Below are 27,728 nucleotides of genomic sequence, written 5' to 3'. Positions count from 1 at the left end.
CATATTCAGCTTGGAAATGCAGTTTGGAAATTTTAAATATCTATTTTGTTGTTGTTCAGTCGTTCAGTCGTGTCCGACTCTTCGTGACCCCATGGACCATAGCACGCCAGGCCTTCCTGTCCTCCGCTCTCTCCCGGAGCGTGCTCAAGTCCATATTCATAGCATCAGTGATGCTATCTAGCCATCTCATCCTCTGCCGTCCCCTTCTCCTTTTGCCTTCAGTCTTTCCCAGCATCAGGGTCTTTTCCAGGGAGTTTTCTCTTCGCATTAGGTGGCCGAAATATTTGAGCTTCAGCTTCACTATCTGTCCTTCCAATGAGCATCCAGGGTTGATTTCCTTTAGGATTGACTGATTTGATCTCCTTGCAGTCCATTAAATATATTGGAGCAAATGTATGACACTTAAGAGCCAAAGCACAATGTTAGTGTATCTGCTCCAAGGTCTTGTTTGCCAAATGTAATCAGTTTGACCCTTCAAATCCTGATTAAAAGCCAGACTCCAAGCTTCAGTGTAAGTGATTCTATACAGAATTACACTTAAGCACAATTATTAATATAGGAATGCATAATTAGCAATACATTTCCAAGCCTTCATATATTTATATAAGCTAAGTGGCAATATATCCCAAGCTAAGTGGGCAAGGTCCTCACCAAACTAAATTTATACTCCATCCCTTATCTTGCTGACTGATATCTCTTTTTTATTCCAGATAGATTCACATTTGCACTTTTCCCCCACAGTATACACATATAAAAATAATCCTTTTAAAATCTGAAGCATTTGTAAATCATACACAAAACAATCCTTTATGACAGTAAACACAAAGCTGCCCCTAACATTCAAAGCCCAAAGAGCTCATCCATTTACTTTACATGAAATAGTGACTAAACCTTTATTATAGAATTACAGTACAGAATGTCATTTGCTCTGTACTATACAGTTATCGCTCTGGGAGAGAGAGCAGGACAGGAAGGCCTGGCATGCTATGGTCCATGGGGTTACGAAGAATCAGACACGACTGAACGACTGAACAACAATACAGTTATCAGTCATTTCAGATGCTACACAATAAAAATGGCAAGTCTTGGAATTCTATTTCCTGCAAATATTGGTATTCCGAATTGCGTAGGATTCCAGATAACAAGATTACACTGCACCCTGTGAAATTTCATTCAGGGTAGTCAGACCAACATTGTAATTTACATAAATATTTAACTGAGACAGGATGACTTGCACTGTAGACATTACCATCTTGTCATCTAAGTCCATCTGTAACACACTTACCAAGAATTTCTCACTTATAGTATTTAAAGCCACATTTTAGAACATACTTTCATGGTTTATCCTTTCTGGAGCAAAACAGCAAATGCTCAACCAAAGAGTAAAAGCAAATCTATCTTTCAAATCTATCCTTCCTGGCTATCGACATTTAAATATTTTTACATTTCATTATTGCAATACAGCTTGAGTTGATAATTAACACTAAATATTTACCAAAGAATTGTTATACTTAGATTATTTTAATGCAACAATGTATATGTATATTTTTCAGAATAATTTTATTCCAAGAATCAAACCGAACAGTCCCATTTAGTTACCCCTAAAATCAACTCCCCACATAGGAAGAACACATCTTTAAACTGCATTTAATGATTTTATATTTAATATTGTATGTTTTTTTAAAATGAGAGTAATATCAGCCCCAGATATTCTACTTCTCTTACCTATCTAAAATTAAAAGAAGCTTGGTTTTGTCCTCAAGGTAAGTATTATGAGCTTAGTCAGGCCACTGGATTAGCAATAAGGCTTTGTTTAACCATACACACAAGTCTTGCGTGCAATTCTTGACTCTCCACTCTTGAGGTCAACTTGTAATTCTCTAAGGTAAGTAGAGAAATGCTTATTTGTTAATTGAATAAGAAATAACTTTTAAAAGAAGGTCCTGTAGGGAATGCCGCTGGTAGGTAAATAATTCTTCTTTGTTATAGACATAAGTGGAGATGACTGATATTACTAAACATGCAGTCTTTATTAGCTACCTAGTGTATTTGCATTTAAAGTATTTATAACATTTTTAAAGTAAGGGTTCAGTTTAGAGAATTACTTAAAGTTACAAAATGTAACTGTATTTTTATGACTGTATTATGCATTGTATGTGCTATTAATGTAAGTTGCATGAGGAACACTGTAGAACAGGACAGAAATAAATTTGTTGTTGTTCAGTCGTTCAGTCGTGTCCGACTCTTCGTGACCCCATGGACCATACTAATTCTTTACTATTACTTTCATACTGGTAGTGGTCTTTAATAGGATTTGGTGTACCATTTCCCATATCAAAAGGCATGGCTGAAACAACTGCAAGATCAGGTAGGACACAAACAATCCTTGAAAACAGCATAGCAGGCTTGAAAGCAAGTGCAAAATTAGTAGTACTGCAGATTTCCACAGTCAGAATAATCATTGGAAAACCCAAGACAGCAACACAGTAGCATATGTTGCTTCTCAGTTTCAGTATGAATTCTCTATCCATTTGTTGGCTGAAAGACCCAATGTGTAACATGATCCTAAGCATATTGACTAAGAAAAAAGTGCCAATGAGCTCAATGGGACTTGCTCCCTCGTAACTGTGCTTAGGATGGCAGCCTTGGACATTTATCAAGTGGTGGATCTAGACTTTTGCTCAGCAGGAATTCCACTCACAATGGAGGGAGGGGGCAGGGTGGCAATTTTTGCCAATTCCTACTTCCCACCAGAGTCCTTTGCCTACTGAAAAGCTGCTCCGGAGAGTTGGAGGACTTTCCAGAATAACGTGGGAGGTAGCACTGGGAACTTCTGATGCAAATCACCTAAAACACTGCCTCCTTCCTCCAGTAGGAAGCCTCTGTTGGATCCCGGTTGCTTCTGCAAACAGAAGGAGACCTTCTGTTCATGGAGGGGCATGTCTGGATCTAACCCAAGCAGTTTGGTGGATGTTGGAGTCAGCTCTTATTGTATGGTCAAGTATCAACATTTAACCTTCCAGTTTCATCATTTATTATAGTGTTCCTATTGATGCATGGTAATCCTGGTACTAAATGTTCCCTTAGGTGAAGTCTGAATTGATTAGAATTGATTAGAAAGTCACCTCTGCAATTATATCTATGTATAATCAAAAAGAGCACCTTCTTGCTGATGTCACCCATGCATCAAGTTTGAATACCACGTGTCACCTCAACAATTATGGAACTCTCTTCCCCTAGAGACTCTCCAGATGCCAAGCATCTTTCTGAAGTGACGAACAAGTATATTCAGAATAATTTTCAGTGACAAGAGTTATCAACATAGGCCAAAGATGTTTTGACCAAGCAAAGGGAAGCATTTGGTTTCGCTACCCAGTTCAGCATTCCATTTGTTTGTCTGTAACATGTTAAGTCTTGCGCACCAAAATATCAGAATAAAATTTGATGCAAACGTGTTTAGGACACCACTGTATGTTGCAAGTTTGAATACCAACTTAATTCCTGCACCCGTTTTCAAGGGGCCAGGTAAGCTATTAAAAACACGCAATCCAATATCTACCTTGAAGACTGAGATACTGAAATGAAATCTGGCATATGTGTTTATGACACAGTTTTCCATATGAAGTTCAAACACCTGCTTGACCCCCAACAATAAAGAAGAGAAGGAGGATGAAAAGTAAATTGTATGGCGACAGCTGAAGCAAAACCTCTCCAATGCTGAGCTTTACTAGTGTATTTAGTTTTAAGTTTAAAATGCATATACAGCAATGTTTACCCCTCAGTATGCAAACAATCCAAATAAAATCTGTTCTAACAATTAAGCATGATTCCTACAATTCTAATTTGTATACTAATAAATATTTACATGTGCCAAACTATCGACACCAGTTCTGCCCTAGAATCCCATTTTAGGCAATTCCTGTTACTTCTCTCTAGCATGCCAATACTTCACTATGGCCTGATTTGCACATAAGGCTAACCCATGGTTTATTTAACTCATAGGTTGTCAAATTCTGGATTGCCATGATGTGTGAAGCCAGCCATGCTAACAAACCATTGTTTATTCACCATGAACCCAGAAAGAGAATCTATGGTTTGTTGTTAACTTGTGAACTCTGGGTTGTTTAAACCATGGGTGGTCGTTATGTGCAACACCCACAACCATGGGTTATTCATGGGTTGTTTCACCAGGGTTGTTTCATTCATGCAGCTGGCAAGAATGGTAAAACAACAACAACAACCCACCACCGGTTGCTCCACATGCCAGTACTACAGCACCGCAAAGGCATGTGGGTTCCAGGGACGGAGCAGGCAAAGGAGGAGGGAAACAAACAACCCAGGGATTGAGAAAACCTTGTGTTTTTTTTTCAATCGTCTGCTAGAGAAGCCCTGGGTAAGCTAACAAATCCTGGGTTAAATAAACCATGGGTTAGCATTATGTATGAACCAGGTCTATATCTATTAAATCTAACCTCCCATATGTTCAAGTGCAGCAGCTTCTCCTCACTGAATGGTCAGTACTACTCAACTTCAGACATCTTTGGTTGTCAACTTTTACCAGCGTGATATTGGCGTATGACTTCTGTGCCTAAGGTGGGCAACAGCTTGGCTCAGATACTGTACTATTTCTTGACAGTTTGGTGGTATTCTTTAAAGGAATTATTTGCATGGCCAAACATAGCAGTAATTCTTAGCAACTGTTGAAGAATTTCTATAACTACAAATAGAAGTCATTAACGCAGCATTTTAGCCTCTTGTATACCTTCTTATTAATACAAACATATTTCTACCCTAACCTAATAGTGAAAAGCAGGAGCCCTGAATATGGAATTCCTTGGTTCAAGCTTTAAACCAGTCACTAACTGGCAGGGTTTTACCACCCACATCACATCTGCAATAAGGGCTTAATCATACTGCCCTAAATAAGATTGCTTTGAGCACTTAGGAAAATAGCTACATAAATATCAAATATTACTACCTGCCCTGAAGGGTGCTTTAGTATCCTTCCTATAAGGCAGGGAGAAAGTTACCAAGCAGGCCTTATCCTGCCACTGCAGTCCTCCTGTGACAAGAAAAGCCACACCTACTCAGTATCCCCTGACCACACAACTATGACAGCACAGCAGTCTTCTTCTGGGCAAGGAGCTGACACACCGAAATCTGGAGTCCAGTCTGCAACAGTACAGCACTACCTTGCATGAAAAACTGCATAAAGCTGTGACAACTCATGATGTGAAGAGCACAAAATCTTTAAAGATTAGATGGTCTCAGCTTCCATGGTCCAGCAGGTTATTTGCAGAAATTACCTTCTACAACCCCTGCGTACCGTAAATGGTATCACATTAGTGATTTAAGTATTAGAGCATGGCCATGATCCAGAGGGATCATGCATGTCCAGAGTATGCACCCTTTCAGAAGCTGCTTGCCACCCCAAGAGTCGTCCAACTGCTCTTTAGAAAACTCCCGAGTTCAAAAAGCAGTTTGGGGCTGGGCACAAAAACATACTAATATTTTTGTTGTTGTTGTTGTTGTTCAGTCGTTCAGTTGTGTCCGACTCTTCGTGACCCCATGGACCATAGCACACCAGGCCTTCCTGTCCTCCGCTCTCTCCCGGAGCGTGCTCAGGTTCATAATCATTGCATCGGTGATGCTATCTAGCCATCTCATTCTCTGCCGTCCCCTTCTCCTTTTGCCTTCAATCTTTCCCAGCATCAGGGTCTTTTCCAGTGACTTTTCTCTTCGCATTAGGTGGCCAAAATATTTGAGCTTCAGCTTCGGTATCTGTCCTTCCAATGAGCAGTCAGGGTTGATTTCCTTTAGGATTGATTTGACCTCCTTGCAGTCCAGGGGACTCGTAAGAGTCTTCTACAGCACCACAGTTTGAAAGCATCGATTCTTCGGCCCTCAGCCTTCCTTACAGTCCAGCTCTCACAGCCATACGTTGCTACTGGGAAAACCATAGCTTTGATTATACGAACCTTATACTACTATTACAGGCATGTTATTTTCTCTGTATCCTCTTTTTACACCAAAATCCCAAACAGTATTTTGTACCTCTAACCTCTAAAGTACTGAGAATAGTTTGGAGATTCTGGGGGCACCTTCTCAGATCCAGTAGGCACATGACTGTGCATGTTTGCTCCTCAAAATTAGATCTTACATGCACGCAGAATGTGAAGAGGCCATTTTCAATCAAAACAGAAGCACTTCGAGATGCGGGAAAGAAAAGCAGGCACAATGGCCTGCCTTAAATTAAGAAGGCATTGTCCTATTTTATATCCACATTCCTTTTGTTCTCTTGATCTCATTGGTTATATATATAGAGGGATTAAATTGTGTTTTGCACACACTTCAGACTTTTATGGCAAGTTCACAATGATGCCAAATCCCTTTATGGCTGTGGAAGGAAAGTACACATGGGATAATATACTGCAATTGCACGTCACTAAAGATTTGGAAAGGTCCAAGGGGGAGCAGAGCTGAAGATATTTTAAGCATTGCAGAATCCTAACAGAATGATGAGCAGGCCATTTCCCATAGTTTTTCACATGTAAAGGTGAATTCATAACCGGAAAGCAAGTCTCACATTTCCTTTAGAAAAGGTAATGTGGCCACATAGACCATTCTAGACTTTGACTAGTATGCAATCAGTATGCACCAAAGTAAAAAAAAAAAAAAAAAAAAGTCAAAAGTTTGTGAATAGTAGGATAATGCCCATCTGGGCCCCAGTACCTGTCAGTCAAGTAGAGGAGCCTACATAGTAGGGGTAGGCAACTTGTGATCCTCCAGGCATTTGGCCTACAATTCCCATCATCCCTCACCATTGGCTATGATGGCTAAGGCTGATGGGGAGTTATAGGTCAAAATATCTGAAGGGTCAAAAGTTGCCCACCCCTGCCCAGCCACAGACTTAACAAGTGGCCCTAGGTAAGCCACTTTCTCCCAGGCTCAGTTCCCTATCAGTCAAAATGGAAACATGTCTCTACTTGACAGAGTTATTGCAAGGATTAAGAGACTGTAAAACTATGGTGCACATTAGAAATGCAGTGTGTAATTAAGTTTTAGTGTATACAAAAAATGCTCAGTTTGTACTTCATTTTAGTAAGAACTCTACTTTCTCTTCTCACAGTATTGCAAAGTATTGGTGAAGGCCTCAGATTAATCCTATGGGACATCAGAACTCCTTCTGTGCTAATACTGTCATGTTGTTGTTGTTGTTCAGTCGTTCAGTCGTGTCCGACTCTTCGTGACCCCATTCACCATAGCACACCAGGCCTTCCTGTCCTCCGCTCTCTCCCGGAGTGTGCTCAAGTCCATATTCATTGCATCGGTGATGCTATCTAGCCATCGCATCCTCTGCCGTCCCCTTCTCCTTTTGCCTTCAGTCTTTCCCAGCATCAGGGTCTTTTCCAGGGACTTTACACATTAGGTGGCCAAAATATTTGAGCTTCAGCTTCAGTCCTTCCAATGAGCAGTTGGAGTTGATTTCCTTTAGGATTGACTGATTTGACCTCCTTGCAGTCCAGGGGACTCGTAAGAGTCTTCTCCAGCACCACAGTTCAAAAGCATCAATTCTTCGGCGCTCAGCCTTCCTTATAGTCCAGCTCTCACAGTCATACATTACTACTGGGAAAACCATAGCTTTGATTATACAAACCTTTGTCGGCAAGGTGATGTCTCTGCTTCTTACTATGCTGTCTAGGTGTGCCATAGCTTTCCTCCCAAGGAGCAAGCGTCTTTTAATTTCATGGCTACAGTCACCGTCTGCAGTGATCTTGGAGCCCAAGAAAGTAAAATCTGTCACTGCTTCCATTTCTTCCCCTTCTATATGCCAGGAAGTAATGGGGCCAGATGCCATGATCTTCGTTTTTTTAATGTTGAGTTTCAAGCCAGCTTTTGCACTCTCCTCTTTCACATATCATGCTCCTATTTAGCAGAGGCTGGGTGCCAACAATTCTATTCAACCTAACATTTGCAAGTTGCTGCTCTAGCCATTTCAGAAGGAAAAAAATCCAAACCTACATGTGATTGAGAAAGAAAAGCCTATTTAATTTTGGATGCACCAGAACTTAAAGGAAAGATTGAAATTCTTTGGAATTAGTCATCCAGATGTCATAATTAAGGAAGTGTTGGCATGGAGTCAGTGCAGTGCCAGTTTTAACCCTGCCACATCTTGCAGGAGTGTCTGCAAAAGGCGCTAATGGATAGCATTCAGAGGATGTCTAAAGATACAAGGAGACCAGGGACAGCACAGACGAAGACCCATTTCTTACATCGTACTGCAGCAGACATATTCTTAAAAGTCATGGGGCTCAATAAAAAGTCTGACCACTCTGATGAAACACTAGTAGGTCTTAACAAATATAATCAGCCTTTCTCCAAACTTAGCTCACATATGTGCATGCTGGTTGGCTCAGAAGATGGAGGTATGTAAGTTCTCTTTACCTGAATGAGAAATACTGGAGACTAATAGGTTATTCCTCGATTTCTTTACATAATTCTTTTACAGGCTTTTGATTTCACACTGATCCTTCTTTCTGAATTGAGAGCACAATGAACTGAAGTGGATCTCTTCCCATTCCTTTTCTTTCTTTTAATCTCCCCATACCCACAGCTTTTATTCTGCCATCATCACCTATCGAAACACATAACCCATTCTCTTTTCTTGGCATAGAGAGGCTGACCGAACTACGGTTACTGAAACCTTCCATAATTATTTCTAAATGTTCTTCATAAACAAAATATATCTGTCTGGGTAGGTCCCTCATATTTAAATAATATCCTGAAATTAAAACTTAGATCATTTTACTAGGAAAAATGCATTAAGCTGCCATATGCAAAGCTCTGGAAGAACATACATCTTGCTGCCAAGAAGTAACATAATATAGTGTGTTCTTCCTATTCCTGTTCACTAAGAGCTGCTTTACACATGCAGAGGATGGGTCCATGCATTTCCACAACAGGTCATCATACTTTCTGTATGCTCAGAAGGGAATTCATATGTCGAAAGGCATGTGGTCAACACACAGCCAGGAGCCTAGATCAACTGCCACTCCCTGGGCTGTGTTTACTGCACGTTTCAAGTGTCAGAGCACGATATAGTGGTAGAAACCTGGGGACCTAGGTTTGGTGTAACATCTGAAGTGGCCTTTAGAGGTCAGCAAACCTGGTTAATAAAACCAATGTTATACCTTTAACTCCCAAAGCAATTTGTACTATGGCCAACACATTCTTTCTTACCCATGGGAACCTGATATCAAGTAGGTTCACTGCAGGGGCAATTAAGGAACACAGGAATCAAACCAACCTCTTCAATGGAAGTAGATTTCCACTTTGGCAAAATTTATCTTGCACCAGTTATGTACCATTCTCATACAACTGGGTGTCCAGTAGCAGGACATTACAACATGCAACAAAAAGCAGATGTGCAAGTCACTTGCAATTCTACTTTTTGTTTCGTGTTCTAACATTCAAAAAGGGAACTTGTTTATCTGTGTGAAGCAAATGTTTCCTTCATTCTAGGAGGGGTGACAGCATCTACTTTTCTTTAATTCCCAGCATCTCCAGTTTAAAAAATATATATATATGGTAGTATCAAAGGAGAATTTGGAGAGCTGCTGCTAGCTGGAGTAGATAGAACTGAGCTTGATGGGTCAATAGTCTGACCCAGTATGATGTAGTGGAATGATCACTTTCTTGACCACAGAATACCTACACAAATGAATCAAGTTTGATGGCTTTTTTGCATAAAGTAAACTGGTGCCCAATGTTACAATAAAGCACGAGTACTTGGGATTTACTGCAGTTTGCTATAGCATATCGGAAGTTTTGCTTTAACAGAAGATTCAAAGGAGAATGAATTCGAAACCCTATGAAGAACAAACAAGTAGTTGTCCTAACAACAGCCTGGCTAATAAAGATTACATTAATAACAACATTCTTCCATTAAAGAATAGAAGGCTGCCAAAAGATAAGAAAATAGCTGCTGTTTCTCAGAGACATACCGCTATCAACACACTATTTTGTACATTTAGTCAAGACACAAGAAGCTTGTAAGAAATTAATTAAGGGCACAATCCTATGGGTTGAGCCATGGGTACTCAATAAGCCCCCAAACTCAGAGGCTTACGAGTATCCTATGCAGAGAGGGAAGCGCCTTGCACCTGGCTCTCTGTATTTTAGCTAGATGGGCAATTTCGCCCATCTAGCAGAAGCTTCAATGACAGGGAGGGAAGGAGGCTGGGGAAAAGATAGGAAAGTTCATAGGAATGCCACCCCGGTCTCCTCCCCTCCCCCAGGAATGCCCCCTTATCCCTGTCTCCACATTCTGTTTTACGAGTGTGGGAAAGCAGCCAGTGTGGTTCTCTCTGCGCCAGCTATGAGGGGGAGAGGAGTGTGGTTTCCTGGCTCCAAGCTCGGAGCCCTGTCTATGAGCTCAGAGCCAAGAAACTGAAAATTTTATTTTATTTATTTATTTCATTTCTATACCGCCCAATAGCCGAAGCTCTCTGGGCGGTTCACAAAAATTAAAACCAAACAGTTAAAAATCCTATGTTCCCGCAGATGCTGTCTAGGGGACATAGGATTGCTCCCTAAACCTCACAGTTTTTAAAAATATTTTTGTAAAGGGAAATGCTGATGGTGGTAATAAAGAGATATTTATTCAATATATAGCAAAAGGCCTCAGTGACTTTTTAAAATCTTTCTACTTGAAAGAGAAATGAAATTGTTGGTGTTTTTCCTCAGGACTGCTTAGATATCATTTTGAAACATGTTACATTGCTTATCAGAGTGCCCAGAAGTGCAAAGAGACATCTATTTTAACTCATGGATTGCACAACTAATTCTGCCTCCCATTTCCATGAGTTCATTCCCAATGGTACAAGCCATAATATAAGTTCACTTTTATATTCAATGCAGGTGCATTAAAAGAGACAGACAAATCAGTTAGGAATCATAAAGGCTCTTTTCAAAAGAGAGAGAAAATGAAGAGACTGTTCAAGACTGCATAGTCCTGAGATTCACTACATACAGAGCATGCACTGCAATACTCTTGAACGTATTAGAAATGAGAGGCACAAACAATTATGCCACATCTTTCACCTTCAAAAGCTTTGTTGTAAATACACCTTTGGAACATCAGCATCTTCTGCAACGATAAGCAGCCAAATCTCCTTGTTCTGGGTTGTTCTGAATACAGCCAGAGTGCCTGCAAATTGTACATACTCCCACTATGCTAGAAAAAGCATAACCTTTTCATCTGCTCCACAAGCATAACAATATTTAAAATGGAACTAGTGCTCAAATTATTGGGGGTGGGGCGGGGGAGAAGCTTCATGAAATCCGCAAGCCTCACCCACTGACCACCCCCAGTTTTAGCCAAATCATCCCCCATAGCTTTTAAAAACAATCACTAAGAAGCTGTCACATAAGGTAAGGGGTTTGGGCCCCTGTAATTTGAGCACTGAATCCATCCCATGACAGTAAAGACACCGGTCAGGAACACTGGTACTGAATTTTGGAGTTATGCAAAAATTCAGTGTGGTGCAAGAGAAGAAAAAGCATTAAATTATGACATTTACCTTTTGTATAACTTGTTGCACCACAATGGGTTCCTGTGCTTATAGTTTTTCGCCCTACTCTTAACCTAGGCAAAGCATACATATGCTCAGACGAAAGGCCCAGGGTGTGTTACAGTTTGCACCTGTATCCCCTGAACAGTAACTGTTGAAAGTTTCCATTGAAACTTTCTATACTGTGTTTCCCCAAGGTGAGGCAATCTCATCCTTAAGTTGCCAACAAGAACACCAAACACTGTAGAATCAAAAGCCTGTCTGGGTGTGACAAACTTGCTTGTAGCAAAGGCTGGGGTGCATCTTTTAAACTGAGAATTCTTTGAAGATTAAGGCATCAGTAACAAAGTTTACTGATGATGCAAGCAAGTTAATTGAACCATTGTTTATAGGGCAGGCATATGTTCACTCACCATGTTTTATGCGCTGTAGTGCTCTTATATAAACTGACACCTAAATACTGAAGAATTAGCTTTAGAGTTCTGAAAGTGTCATCTTAAAACTATTATTTAAAGAACCCTTATAGTTACAGCTGGAAAAATATTTCCAATGTATAGATGCCAATTTATAGGACAACCAAGGAGCAAGAAGTTTTCAAAACATACTTGTTGCAGTAATAAAGTACTTATTATGTTGATCCAAACACTTGTTCTCCCTCTTCTCTTTAATCCTGGTTATAATATAACATAAGCACCATTTATTGCACTGTTTTTAGTCACAGACGAGAAGGTTCCATATTTCACCATTCTGAGGTGGAATTATTTGCTTTTGTCACTAACCCAGTTGGCCATGTTAGGGTGAAGACAGATGTACCACTACAGAACTGGGACTACAGGATCTTCTCCCACAGTTTGATTCTGGAGTCACAACTTCCATAAACATCCATACATCACTGAAGACCAAACAATAAATTGGCCACTAGGCAGGCAGACTGTATACGCTCCTTTAAAACAGAAAATGAAAAAGTGGTAACATGCACATCTACATGTATGTACAGTTATTTTAAGCCTTATAAAGGGGGGGGAAGCAAAAATTTAAACAAATGTTGCGAAACAGCACTTCTCAACCCCCACCCCCTTGCAAAACCATTTGAAAATTGCTGGGAGTCTCAGCAGCCTATTTAAACTGTTTTTGTTGTACAAATCACAGCACATATATAACTCATAATTTAATCACCATAGTCTTGCCTTTCTAAAGTGATGGATGTGCCTGTTTTTGCGAGCAGAGTTCCATAAAGCTGGATGTCATCTCTGTTGGCTTTACCCTTAGGTCAGGCTCAGCATTCATTCTGCTTCTGTATTTGTACTTGAGCATGGCAAGAGATGAAAAGCCACTCACAGGTACTTACCCGGGTCAGGATGGTCTCACTCTCCATCATCAGAAAAAATAAAGCAAGAGCACAGGGCCAAGTACAGATATTCCCAACTGTTCTGCAATGCCTCTGTTCTAAACAGCTCAGGGAATTGGAGGGAGGGAGACTCTCATGATATCAGAGCCAGTACCTAATAGACTCCTGCCACAAGTGGCTCATCCTTATTCAAGCTTCACCATGCTAAAAATCTGCAGAATGGAGCAGGAGGATTCAGAATGCTGGGGGCGGAGAAGAGAATATGTATGCCTGTTTACAGAGCTGCAAAACTGCCTCAGCCACTCTCCCAATGATACATGATTTTAAAGAGAGGTTCTTAACTCCACTACCAATTTTGGCTATATAAAAACGCGGGAGGGGAAAAAGAAATGTCACAAAAGCCTTTATCGCCCAAGTAAAAACTGTCTCACTCCTGCTGAACAAATGTCAGTTTGTACCAACCCAGATAAAGATTTGAGCTTGATAGGTTGGAGCTACAAGTCTATGCAGCCATGATTCAGTTCTAGAACACCTGACAGTTGTACAACCAGTTTGTTTAGGTCCTCTTGGGCAGTATAAAAAACAAATATCCCTGCTGTCCTCCTAGCTCCATGCTATCCCTCTAAGCCTTACAAGGAATCCTTCAAAAAGCTTCCTAATAAAGGGCATTTTAAAACCCTGAAGTCCATGGCCATATTCAAGGGCAGAATCAGATAAGATAAAAATTCTAAAAGAGTTGTCAAAACTCCTAATCCAGATTGTGGTATTTAATTATCATGGACAGCTAGAGCAGGATAAAAACAGCAAAGTCTGCTTTCCAGGTAAGATTTCCTAGTAATTAGATACATAGGACTTTTAGAAAAGCCCAAAAGAAATTATTTTCTCCAGTTACCTCCTGCTTACTATTTTCATTATTAATGTCACACCCCACACATGTCTAAAAAAAGATAACTCAGTTTTTTATTTCTTTGAAAGCATGGCATTATACTAAAGGCATAAATAAAATAGATGTTGAAGAACAGATTTTAAAACATCCAGTTAAAATTCAATTCTTAATGCACCAAAACCATTACAAGCCTTTCAAGCAGCTTCATAAGGCCAAGGCGACCAAGAGCACCATTAACACTTTTGCTTGCTATTGAGAAGCTACTTACGTGCAAATAGCCCTACTGATTTCAATGGGGCAAATTATGGAAAAATACATCTGTTTCAGTAGTGAATGTTTGCTTAAAATGTTCCTTTAGCAGCAAAAAGTTGGGTGAGTATGTTTAACAAATACATATTTTAAGGTAATGCATTCTTTCAGGATAACTCACATTTCAGCAGACTATTGAATTTAAGTGTATGACTGCTTCTTTTAGAAGTTAGTCTTCTGCCTATCATCAAGGATATATTTTCCCATCTCAACCTTAACCTTCTTTATTGCGGAACAGGCAGAGTGTCACACTTCTATACAATACACAGCAGGAAGAAAGGCTTTGCAAATGAATCAGCAAAAACCAATGGCTATGAGGTAGCCCAATATACGTTGCTAGTCTCAAATACTGATGCAATGGAAAATAAGGCAATAGAGTCTTCAAAAAATATATAACTCTGAGCAGTATCCAATAGTGGCAATGTCCCCTAGAGCAATGGGAAGCTAGCACTTGACAGCGCAACAAGAAACTAGCCCGAACTAGCGCTTCCAGAATGGGACAGGTCAGTCGAATTTGTGGAAAGGAGCTTTGCCAACTTGTTCCACCCCAGAAGTGCTTCTTTGGGCTAGTTTCCAGGGTTACGCTATGAAACGCTAGCTTCCCATTGTGCTAGCAGTCATTCCCCCTAACACAACGCCCCTTATTTTTAAGAGCAGTTTTCTTCATTGAATGATTAGCTGGATACTACACTCTAATCTGGAAAGCAAACAGTATCATCGTTTGCTGATAAAAGGATTTAAAGACAGCTTTTAAAAAAAGGATGTGAAGTGAAACTAATCTGTAGTTGAAGCACTAAACCTCCATTTTCTGTGACCTGGTTTGATCTTGTGTCCCACTTAAGAAAGGACAAAGAAAGATTTAAAAATGTATTTATATTATTATTTCTATCTTGCTTTTCCACATAGCCAGATAAGGTGGACGTAGTATAGGTGGGGAAACCTGCCAAACTGGATGGAGGTGCAAGACCAATCTTGGATGGGGCTGCACTCCCCTGGAAGGACCAAATACACAGCTTTGGGGTTCTCCTGGGCCCAGTGCTAGCCATGGAAGTGCAGGTGGTGCCAGTTACCAGGAGTGCCTTTTATTAGCTTTAACTGATTTGCAGGTGCTTTGCAGTGGAGAAAGCAGATCTTACTACAGTCATCCATGCCTTGGTTACACTACTGACTACACTACTGTAAACTGCTCTATGTGGGGCTGCCTTTAAACAGGGTTCAGAAGCTTCCGCTAAGGCCGAATTCAGCTACTCCATTGCTTGGTGTAACTGGGCGATCAGAGTATATAACATACATTTGATACCAGCTGCACTGGCTGCCAGTGTCTATCTAGGCCCAATTTAAAGTATCGGTGGTCACCTTTAGAGCCCTAAATGGTTTGGGACCCTGTTATCTGAAGGACTACCTGCACCTATATGAACCTGCCTGAGCTCTAAGATCAGCCAGAGATGTGCTGCTCTCACACCCACTGTTAAGATATTTAAGGTTGGTGGACACAAGGGATAGGGTCTTTTCTGTGGTGGCCCCATCCTTGTGGAATACCTTTCCACAAGATGCCTGCATGGCTCCCTCACTAAGCATTTTCAATGGGCCTTAATGACCTCAATGTTCCAGTTGGCTTTTACATGAACGGATACCCAGTTTTATTTTATAAACTGGAATATACTATTGCTGTTACTTTAAATGTTTTACGCTACTGTTTTAGGTAATTATATTGCACTGCTTTAACATTTTATCTTGTAAACCACCCAGAGGAGACTTTATCTTGAAAGGCAGCATAAAAATATTTCAAATAAATAAATCATGTTTATTCAGCACTTTCAAGTGTTCAAGGCACTTTGCAAACACCTCCTCAGTAAAAACATAAGGCACTGACATTTGTACAGTATTTTAAGAATTACATGCAGATCATATCACAAAATAAAGTCAAGGGGAATATAACTGAAACATATCAGGCATTAATCCTGCAATACTAAAGTTGTTTTTGCTTTTACAACAGCCATGCACATAACTATGCAGTGGTCACCTTCCTCTCCAACTACTATTGGCCACTGTGCTATCCCAAGGCCAGGCCCCAGCATCTGAAGTTAGGCCTAGCAATATGGGTATTCTACCATTGGCAGTACTAGCCAGAAGTACCACACACTGCCATGTCAGATGTATGCACGCTCTCTGCATCTTAAAAGTCTACTGGCCCTTTAAAGCAAAAGGATGCATGAGCCACATACTTAGCTCCCATAGATCTACACTGTGTTTCTGGATTGGGACTGTACTGTGGGTTACATTGGCTCTGCGTGCACTTTCTTCTGTCTTTGGTACCCTAATAATAATGGCTTCTTTAAGGCAGGAGGTGAACAGAAAGAGCCACAAGCACAGTTCATACTCCATTCCGCTTTATTTCCAGTTGGGAAACCATAGCAGGATAATCCATACTGCTATGCCTGCCTTTAAATCGATGCCAGTGTGCAACTGCCATTCACCCCTTATCTGTTCAACAGTGGGCAACTGCTTCTGGCCATAGATGAGAAGTAACCTTCATAGCTGTTTTACAATGAATATATATATGTGTGTATAGATATATTTACAATCCAAGTCTATAGATCTGCTTCAACTGCAGCAGTCCAACACTGGTTTGCAAGACTGCAGCTGTAGTAGTGCCCTACTGTAACAATCTTGCCCTAGCCCTCTACCAGGGATACCCTCAAGCACCCTAATTAGTAGAAGGCATTGTGATAGCTAGCTCCAAGGAGCCCCCAAAGATCTAGCAGATGCTGTGTAATCAAGGTGGTAGTGTTGGTGTCTCCTCCCCAGCAGCACAGGACAAAAAACTCTCATGCAGCACTGCAGTGGTGCAGCAGTCCCAACAGCCATCACTAGGGACAGGACTGGGTTCTGTCATTGGACATAGGTTTTGGCATCACATCAACATCCGTTGTCAAGCATTTAGTCCAATGTCCTGCCAAGCCAACTTACAGTGGGTAGCATTTCTTTTATCCTCAGCTATCCTTAAGCATGAAATTGCAATAGAGGAGCCTAGGCATTTGCACAAGGACCAACAAATAAGCCCATAATTCCAAGACCCAAGTTCACCCCTCTAGCCACTGGACTTTTAGTGAGAGTGCATCTTCATAGTCAATTACCATCATCTTTAAAACAGCACAGTTTATGCATCATGTCGCAATGAGCAAAACTATAGTCGAATAATTACATTTAAAGTCAGTTCTTATTAGTTATCTATGTGGGCATTAGGCAACGTCCCCAAAAAAACCTAAGCCAGTTTTGCATCTCGAGCAGTGGACTTTGACTATAAGGTGCAACCCCTCAAGGATATTTTAGAACAGCGGAGCTTCTCTAAAAGGGGATCCTGTGATGATTACATTTATAAAAACACTGCAAAATCCCTCTTTACAGAAGAGCCAGCTACTTTTATATTAGCTATTTGTGCATGGATATGTTAAGATAGTAAGAGGTCAGTCAGTAAAGGGGGTTAATCAGGAGCAAGCATTATTGCTATCTACTTGAGCATTCTGTTTGCTACAGCTTCCAAGATAGTTTGTGTGCAGTGATGCTAAACATGGATCCAAGTAGGTTCTAGCACTGAAGAGCTCTGGAGAAAGAACTGAAATGCTGTATTTAATGCCCTTCATTTTTGTAAAGCTTCATAAACAAATTTATATACATTTTGCTTTGAACAACATATATACTTTGCACACTCACTTGAACAATAAAGGCCAATTCATTTGTTTTTAGGCATTTTTAAAGCAACCAAAGTATTCTATGTGAAACGGGTGGGGAAGTACTGTGGATTTCATTTTGCCAAAGGCAAATACCCAGATTATTTTGAAATTCACTGAAGAATTTTCTGGATCTGCAATACTGGACTCTTTTGATGCCCTGCACTTGTCTTGCTCAGTGCAGAACATAAGCAATACCAAAAACTAGAAAGCATTTCATTAAAATATTTTCCTTTTTGCTAGACACAGAGTTGTATCAGATTTGGCCATGATATATCCTTCAATTTACTGCTTAGGTAAACAGACACCAACATACTGCCACAAATTATTTTTGACAACGATAAATATCAGAGAACCATGTGTCAAGACTGGGAACATAATCCAAAGTGTAGCAACCAAGAAATTCTGTGCCAAAAGAAGATACCTACTTTCGACATCCATAGGTTTGAGGCCTTAACTATAGAATCAAGGACACAGTTTTATTCTGTCACAGTGTAGCTCCTCTACGTTATAATGGTACAGAATGAATTTAACAGCCAAGTCTTTCTGCAGTGAGGTTCATGCATGCCCCCTACCCCTACCCTGGACTACAGCTGATTCCTAGGACTAATGATTTCTGAGGTTAAATTTGGTCTTCTGCATGAACCTTTATATTGCTTCCAGGCTTCAAAATTATTTCAAGACTTCTGACTATGTAGCATGAACTAAAAAAGCCTCACTAATGAAAGTGGTCTTCCCAGAAAGCTGCATAGGCCAGATACGTGAGATAATACAAGAAATGTCATTCTCTGTGCAGTATAACTAGATTATAAAATATATTTAGATCTTTAAGACTGTATTTAATACAAGTACAGGTTTCTTCTGCTCTACTAGTTTTTTCATTCCAAATTACAACAAAACTAGGTCACATCATGTATTTGTTTATACCATGCCTAGAAATACAATAATTTTGCAATCTTTGCTTCTTTTTAACACCCCACTCACGAATCCTAAGATTTCAAGATCCCATGTATAAAATAATTAAACCCACCAAGCTTAATCACAGACAACAAATCCAAAGAAGTTATTTTCCAGATTTTCACTGTTACTACCTGGCTGGCAATTTTAATGGTAATTAACCTTCACAAACTGGAGAAAAATTCCCAGTACATTTGACAGCCCATTTTCTGACAGCATATGGACACATTTGAACCAAATAGGCCAATGTCTGAAATGACTCCACATCTATTTTTAGTAATGACTTATAATCTACCATTAAAATTTGTTGCCCTTGCTGGAGGAGACCAGCTCAACCTTTTATAGGAAAACTGTAATTTCAAGTGGACTAAAAAAATTGTACAGCATTCCGATCAAATGAAAGATAAATTTTGCAATACAAAGCTGTACACATAGTAGACCAGTTTTAGGATCCAGTTATTGTTTGCCACACACAGAACACTCTATTGTCATATGGTTTAAAAAAGCCTCAGACTTTCAGTTGTTCCGGCATTTTAGGACTTATTTTATTCACCCCACTTATTATTCCAATAATTCCTCTTGCAACTGTTTTATTCAACAGGTACACTAATTTGACAGTAAGCTAATGGTGTAATAGATGTGCTATTTGGCTATAGTTATTTCTTTGACAAACACTAAACAAAACATGCCGGATTCCGAGATGAGCAATCATAATACTTGAAATGTCACAGAATGAGCTGCATATTAGATGTGTGTTTTAAAAATAGAAGTCCTGAATTGTGTAGCTCTAATCAGAGAAACAATGAAAAAAAAAGATACACCCTTCTTATTCATACAAACTTTTATGTATACAGTTCTATCTGGTATTAGTAAAATAATCTCACCTGGAAAGGAAATATATTGTCAGCTCTGTTCAAACTGTCTTCCATCCAAGATTTTGGAGCAAACGCAGAGCTGGGCCGTGCATACTTCTGCAACTGGATGTGATTACTTGGGAAATTCTTCTTCAGGGGCGAGATGGAGTTCAGGGGTGTTATTCCTCCATTCAGTCCCCTGCGGTGGTCTCGCCCTTGGGACCCACCCCACCCACCATATCCACCACCGCCACCGGGACTCCATGAAGAAGAAGGTGTAGGTGATGGGCTTTGGTAGCTACTCCATGGAGAAGGTGGTTTGTTAAGATTATTAGCAAGATGAGGCAGTTGATTAAAAGCAGCATTTCTATGTGTAAATGGAGGTGGATGAGGGCTTGCAGGAGACCTCCTCTGTTGTTGATGCTGATTGTGATGATGCTGAAAATGGGGGTGATGAGGGTGGTGCTGGGAGAGGGGTCCAATCTGAGGGGAAAAGCTACCCCCAAAACCAGGGCTGACATGATGTGGAAAATTCTGAAACAGCAGAGCACCATTATTAGCCGAAGCAGGAGGGACTCCTCCCTGGTGGAAGAAACTCGCATCTTCATTGATTATTGTTGACGAAGAAGGAGCTATAGCTGCTGACCAGTTACTGAAACCAGTCAGAGAAGATGCAGTAGATGTCAAGGGCTGGCTTGACGTACCTAGCCCTGTAGCCTCTTGATAATCAAATCCTGTTAACACTGGCGATTCTATTCTTATTTTCTCCTTCCCATTGCCATTCTCAGAAGAATTATCCCCCGGGTTTTCTTCAGACTTAGCTTTCTCGGATTCAGGCAGCATGCCTGCTTCCTGACTTTGACTAGGGGAAAGCTGCTGTTTTTCTAGGGAGTCTTGTTTTTCCTGTTGCTGAGTTTTAGATTTTTCTGACCCCAGAATCTCATCCTGAATGTTATGGGCAGCTGGAGCAGGAAAGAGCCAAGCTGACCCAGCACTACTGCCATTGGCAGCTGTGTTATTTATAAAAGCAGCAGGGCTGGGGGTTGCATTTTGATGGTGGTGTGGAGGCTGCAGATGTGGATGAAATCTGACTGGAAAAGCTGACTTATTCCCGGTGTTGTTTTGCACTAACACGCCAAACCCGTAATCCCCCATTTATTTTATGTAGGATTTGAATTCCGCCTGGAAAGAAAACAAACAAACCTTAAAATGCTTTTCTTCCTCTGCTAAAGCAAGAGAATAGAAAATATATTTTATCAGAGATGTTCCTTTCTTTTCTACCTACCCACTTGAGATATCTGATTTGGATATTATTCCTGGATTCTTATAAGTGAGATCACTTAAAATATTGACATGGGTCAATTGGTGTTCGCTTCCTTCTGATAGCCAGAAGGAATAGAAAGTAAATCTTTGGTTAACAAAATAAGAGGTTTCCTTTTCCTAAAAGGAAATGCACAAGAATGAAGTGGGGATGAAAGAAAGCTCCTGGGAATAAAACAAAAAAGAGATTAAAAAAAAAAACTTCTTGCCTTATCAACCGCCTCAACCTGCCCATGTACACATTAATGGAAAAAAAGATACCATGACATCTGGCACTCCTCACTCCTTCACAGCTCCAAAAATATATTTAAATCTGGAATAATTTAATAAATTCTATATAATCTAATATATATCTGTGTTCTATTCTAACAGTCTTTGCTGCTGAAAATGTAAAGATTTTACCTCAGGATTTCAATGGGGGAGCAGGTTGTACAGGAGGGCTTCCCCCCACCCCGACCTGTGCTGCTACTGCCTTTGCCTGGCTGAACTCTACGAATTATATGCTCTATGCGGATGCCCTTCTGACAAGGCCTTTCTACATGAAGGGGGAGGATTTGTTCCTTTTTTAATCTCTAGACATCGGCATTCAGTGCGTGTTGCGTGTATGTGTACGGAGTGAGTTGTGCAGAGAAGGGTGGATTCTTGCTGCTGCCGGTTGGGTGGATTCCTGCTTTTCGAAGCTCGCCTCCTATTATGATCCGATATTTGCGTGTCCTTCAGATGAATCGTGGCTGCCTGCAGGGGAAAATTTTCACCTCAGAAACTCAGCAGTCAAGTGTTTGGAGGGAGGTTGGAGGAACAAGACCGGGGAAGCGGAGGTTTGATGGGGGGGGGGGGGTTTAGAGCCATCAGCAGAATAATTTATTGTGCGACAGCAAGGGAGGAGGACCGGACTCAGATCCTTGTACTGCGAATATTTAGCGGGGGGGGGGGGGAGCTTCTTCTAATGAGCCTCTTTCGAAGGGCGAGGGCGGGGAATGTGGGTCTGATGCCGCCCTTGGTCTTTCAGAGGGTTGGGCGGTGGGGAGCATGGAACACAGTAGGGATTTCGCCCCCACCCGCGCAGAGGGAAGGACTTTACCTCAAGAGGGAAGCAGTCTCCGTCGGGGAGGGGACGGCGCTGGCAGGGAGCCGGGCTCCTCTCTCCCCCATGGGAGCCGGTTTCTCAAGGGAGGAGGGTCACGAGGATCGCTTAGTGGCGAAAGAGCAGGGAGGGGCGTTATCAAGCCTGCTGGCTCCTGAGGAGGAGGAGGAGGAGGAGGAGGAGAGGGAGGCGGAGATGGTAGCGGTAGCGGCTCCCAGGGGTCCTGCTTTTCCTCCCGCTGCCGATGCTCCGGGGCTGCTGCTGCTGCTGCTGCGGCGGGTGCTTCTCCTCCGCCTTGGCTCCTCCCGGCGTCGTTCTTTGCCCCTCATGTAAAACAATCGTGGATCGGGCGGGAGGCGGAGGGGGGGGTCTCCTATTAAGTCTCGAGGCGCTGGGCTCTCCTGTCAATCCGCCGGTTCGCCACTCCGGCCCGGCCGCCGCAGCCGCCGCCGCAGCCGTCGTCTCTACAGGACCAAGCCTCCGATCGAAATGACAACCAGCTGGAGAGAGGCAGCGCGGCACTTCCGGTTCAGAGAAGCCACGCCTCCCACTCTCTTCCTTCTCTGGCAGCGGCCACGCCCCCTTCTCTGTCCCCCGGCCACGGGCAGAACGGTGACGGCCTCTCACTGTCGATCCTGGGGGTTCTGCTTGCCCCCGCTCCCCCGTCTCTTTCTAGACCGCACTGGTGCAATGGAGCCCAGTGCTGCCCGCTACCTATCATTTCCATACACCCACCCACCTCGCTGCCCCCGATTGGACAGCCGTCACCAGCAGCTCCCGCATGCGCACTGCAGAGGCACGTGAGCGGGAGTTGCCGGGGCGAGTTCGAACGTCGTGAGGCTGAGCGTGCCGTTGGCCGAGGGCCGTTGTGTGTTCGTTGACTGGCTAGGTGCGGGGAGGGGGATGCGGCCTCCTGGTTGCTGTGGTGAAGAACTCACTGGTTGAGCTGTGTGGCTGCTGATTCGAAAGAAAGGTATGGGTGGGAATTCTTAGTGGAGGCCATTTTCTTGGGATTTAACCGCGCAGATTTTGTCTTGGTTTGGTTTGGGGGTTTGCGTCTTAACTTTACTATTCTAAAAAATTGCGGTCATTATGAAAGTGGTGCGCCTGGCCTGTCCAGCTGTTGGTGCTCTGGACCCTGTTTGGTTGGAGCGGGTCGAGAATGGCGCATCTGCCTGGTGCTTAGTTAAGCTGCTGCTGTAGTCGGGTTCACTTTGGAGGGGGAGGCAGCGTGGGGATCTACCCCTCCGGCGGGGGAGAGGTTGGAATGGGGGCAGTTGTCCCTCCCATGAGCCATAATTCCCAGATTCCCAGCTTGCATTAAAAAGACAAAGTAGGCCCCTTCAGACTTTCACCGTTTTTAGCCATTGAAATCATAGTGATGATTGACATACCCGCTGGTTCATTGTCTTAGCCCTTTGTGTTTTCCCCAGTGGGAAGTAAATGCTGTCCCATTGAGAAATCTAGGATTTTAGTGTAGCTGTGACTGGGTAGCTGTGACCAGGTTTGGACAGCATGCTGTCCTCATCATGGGTTATTTAACCCACAGCAAACCGGTTGCATATACAGCCCACACTAAACCAGACCACAGGTTGTGCAAGGGTTATTTAACCCTCGCATAACTCACGCTCACCAGATACATACAACATGACAACCCCCTAGCATGGGTTGCATACTCAAAATGGGAGCCCTGCATGCACCACAGCCCCCGTGTGCCTACCAAAAAACAAAAAGTAGCAGCAAAGACAGGCATTCATGATGTTTCTAACTCAAGTCTTATTTAAATATATGTATATGTATATTTTCTCCTGAGTTTGTAAACATTTAAAACATTACCCTGCCAATGCATGCAAATAGAGTCCATCATTATTATACCCTGTGGGTGGGTCCCCTGGTAGGCGAATATCAAACCCACCCTTTGTCCGTAGTTTCCATAATTACATCGACCTATAAGTAAGTGAATAGGTATTTTATTATATGTTTTCCTCTAGCTATATTACTGACTGGGTCTTGCTGCTTTAAGGTAAGAAGTTATGCCTCCCCCCACCCCCCACCCCGGTTCTTTCAGCCTCAAGTATTTGTATAGGTTTTCCCCTTCCTTCTCACCTTGTGCTTCTATTTGGGTAAGTCCAGTATCTAGTTTCTAGTGGTATGCAATCTCCTCCACCTCTTCCACTCTCTGTTGGTAAATCCTTCCTCAGGGTAGTATTGTATTACTCTGGGGACATATCTGTCAGGGTAAGTCAGCTATTGGGACACTTCTGACTCTTTAGACAAGAAAGGTAGGTCTTGACAAACCTCACCCAACCTGGTGCTCTCCAAATGTGTTGGACTTCAATTCTCATCAGTCCCAGCCAACATGGCCAATGGTCAGGAATGCTGGGAGCTACACATCTGGAGGGCACTAGGCTGGGGAAGGTTAACATAGACTTTACTGTGGGGGATTTTCCACTGTGCTAACTACCTGACACTTTCCTGGGTTGGTACTCCTGACCAACTTCACCTTAGGCTGGTGAATGCACCCTGAATTCTTATTGCCTGGAGCCCTTGCCAGTGTTAAAAATCCTAGAGAATACACTTCTCCCTGCTTCCAGGACAATGAGGTTACAAGCAGGTATTGCATTATTGTAGTTTGTGCAATATCTGGACCTGAAATTATATTTTTGCAGCCCCTTTCAGAAGCCAAAAAGAAAGAACGGGGAAGATGAGCAACGAGCAGAGCAAAAAAATAACCTGTGAGTTGACTCCCCTTTGGCCTCCTAATCAAGTTGCCTTATCAGGGTTCCTGACTGAATTGCCCCCACTCAACCCCTTTGGGCCAATCCACCCATTTTCTCTCTCTCTCTCTCTCTCTCTCTCTCACACACACACACACACGAAGACATACACACTCTCACATACACTTGCAGAACTTGATGAAAGCTGCTGTCCCCCCCTCAGCGATCCTGTTGGGAAGCAGAGCACACAGGGATGGTTCTCTCCACATGGTCCATTTCCCTCAAAATCTGAGTAATATGCATAGGCTTGCAGTCTTTTCTCCCCCCCCCCCATTTTTAAGTGAATAGAAGGGTGTCCACACATTACATTGAACATGTATCCAGTCGATGTACAAACCACCCACAACCCATAGGCTGTTTAGGGTTGTGGCTGGTTTGTTAATGCCAACAGCCCACCCTCACTGGTTTCAGACAACACAGCCTACGAGTGGGGTTTGGGTTATGCAACAGGCGCCCATGCACACCCTGCACATGCCACAAACCATGGTGGGTTCACATGATCACCTCAGCCCACCATCGCTTATTAAAGCTGTGGTGAGTTGCAGCATGTGCTGGTGGACTTTTTGAATATTCAACCACCAGCAGAGCGTTGCCATGGTTTGCCATGTCATTTGAACCCAGGCAGCAGTGGTTGGAGAAACAACCCACCAATAACCCATGGTCTGTTGTAGGCTTTTGGGAGGGTTGTTTCCTCCTTCAACAAACTCTTCTGCCCAGGTTCGGATAATACAGCAAACTATGGCAACCCCACACCAGTGGTTGAATATTCAAAATGGTCACCAGCATGTATCGCAACCCACCATGGTTTTCAAGCAATTCTGAAATAGTCCTCCTTTTCAGAAGATTTAGAAACAGGATTCTCCTGCTACCAAATGTCACCATCCAGCTCAAGTACCTATTGGAAGACATCATTATAGTGATAGTTTATATGAACATTTGCTGGGTCATAATTCAGCTTCTGCATTTTATGGCACTGGTATTTTTCATCTAACAATAATTCCAGTACTGAAAAAGTGGTAATATATTTGGAATCATTTAAATAACTTTTTACATAAAGTAGCTAAACTCATGCAGAAATCAACCGATATAGAATCAAGCCTTCACCCCCTTGTTGCAGCAGATAACTGAATTCCAAGCAGTATGTTGTGTAGGAGTGTGGTGTAAGAAAGTGATTCTCATCTGCTCTGATTTCTAAAAATTATAAAACTAGACCACAGAGCAACCTCTGAATCCAGAAACATTGGTGCAACAAACTCATTTGGCTACAACAAGTGGCCTTGCAATGCAATCCTATGCACACTTAGGTGGGAGTAAGTGCCACTAACCTTAGTGGGATTTACTTCCAAGAAAACATTCAATGGATTCCACTGGACATCATTGCCATAGCAGTTACCTGTTGCTGTCCGGCATGAGCAACCCTTTGTATTAAGCATAACAAACGAGAGTGAATGTAAGACTTCATGTCCTACATCTTTTATATGTTTTGCAAGCAGCCATCTTGCACTAAGCAGTCTCACCTCCCCCCTTCACCTGCAGTATGAAATTTATTACTGTTCCATTTTCCAAGCGTCTTAACTTGTAAATGTCACCACGTAAGTAGATTTTAAACTAAATCATATTTAGAATTGAGTCATAAGACTCATCATTTTTTCAGAACAAGTTAGGTGATAGAGGGGAGTGGACTTAGCTGTTTATGAATCTCAGTGTGGAGATATGTTTACCCCCTACCCTAAGCCATCTATATTTCCTAAAACTCTAGCCTCTTTCACCATGCCAGTCCATATGGCATGCTCCCTGTCCCTTTATTCAGTTCAATTCCTTTTCACCATCTCAGACACTGCTAAAAATCTGTACTGTTATACGTTTAGACTGTCTTGATTGCTTTGAATTGGTCTATCACAGGGGTAGGCAACATGGTACGCCTTCCAACTGCCATCAGCCCCCAGCATGGTCAGTGGTTAGGGATTATGGGAGTTGTAGTGCAAAACATCCAGGGGATACCACATTGTCCACCCCTGGTCTACCGCTACGGTTTTACCCGAAATGTCTGAATTTGGTGAAGAGGGAGCTGAAGGTTTGGCTGGAATTCGCTAAACTGGGATGCAGTCTTAGGGGAGGAAATGCTAGAGCTGCTGTCTGGAAATCTGATACAGGGGCCAGTATACCTGCTGGAGGAGTGCATGTTCTCCACTTACGCTCTGCTTGTACCTTTGTAAATTAAATATTACAAATGTGGCATAAGTCTCCAGCACACTGTCTTTTCCAAAATAAACATTGTAACATTGCCTCTGAAACTGCTCAACTTTAGGGGAACTGGCAAGTGCATAGCAATATTGTGCAAATCCCCAGATTTTACTAGTAGAATAAATGAGGAACACCATGTAAATCTGTGGAAATGTGGGTATCTGATTGCGGATTTGGATTTGTTTTTAGTGCAGAATTCTGGAACCCTATAAATACTAATACTAAGGAGAAGAAGCTTCAATGGCAATTTTAAAAACAATCTTTAAAAAAAATCCACAGCCTTAACCAATAATCCCTAAAGCCTTTTCTCAGCCCATCCCAAAGAGCTTGCAAGTGTAGATGCATATTGCAATATGCCTGGAAGATTAGTAAACCAGAGTTCTATTATGCAAAGTGAATGTGCAAAGCTAAAGCAAACCACTGCTGCACCTTGACATTATGTTAGATGTATTTTTTCATCCCTTTCCCCATATAACCTGCTCCTACCTGCTCCAGCCCGCTCCAGCCCACTCCAGCTTCCTTGCCTTTCTTCTCCATTCCCACCAGCACTGGTATGCATATTACAAAAACTCTCAACTACCCTGCAAATATTCTGTTCATAATTCTCTAAGCACACAAATGAGACATACAGACACACATGCGTGT

At 42.1% G+C, this 27,728-nt stretch overlaps 1 protein-coding gene and 1 long non-coding RNA gene across 3 annotated transcripts in view; one reads left to right on the top strand and one right to left on the bottom strand.

Annotated features, from left to right (window-relative positions):
* Nucleotides 1-22,751, bottom strand: part of CPEB4 (cytoplasmic polyadenylation element binding protein 4) — an 88,695-nt gene extending 65,944 nt beyond the window's left edge. The window contains exons 1-2 of the mRNA XM_084838709.1: nucleotides 22,060-22,751; nucleotides 19,689-21,713 (exon numbers count right to left, since the gene is read on the bottom strand). Of these exons, the coding sequence (XP_084694835.1) occupies nucleotides 19,689-20,813 (1,125 nt within the window). The 5' untranslated portion in view covers nucleotides 20,814-21,713; nucleotides 22,060-22,751. The remainder of the gene's footprint in view (nucleotides 1-19,688; nucleotides 21,714-22,059) is intronic.
* A 138-nt stretch (nucleotides 22,752-22,889) lies between these two features.
* Nucleotides 22,890-27,728, top strand: part of LOC146354367 (uncharacterized) — a 60,654-nt gene continuing 55,815 nt past the window's right edge. Inside the window, exon 1 of one of the 2 annotated variants that reach the window (XR_014788371.1) lies at nucleotides 22,890-23,035. This is a non-coding gene — a long non-coding RNA (uncharacterized LOC146354367). Of the gene's footprint in view, nucleotides 23,036-24,053; nucleotides 24,086-27,728 lie in introns of those variants that run through there. The other variant, XR_014788372.1, reaches the window with a different exon arrangement.

Source organism: Heloderma suspectum, chromosome 2 (genome assembly GCF_057233095.1).
Source record: "Heloderma suspectum isolate Gila_16-S chromosome 2, 16-S_ref, whole genome shotgun sequence".
Classification (NCBI taxonomy): Eukaryota; Metazoa; Chordata; class Lepidosauria; order Squamata; family Helodermatidae; genus Heloderma; species Heloderma suspectum.
Note: the sequence above shows the minus strand (reverse complement) of the source record. Positions and strands in the feature narration are given on the sequence as shown.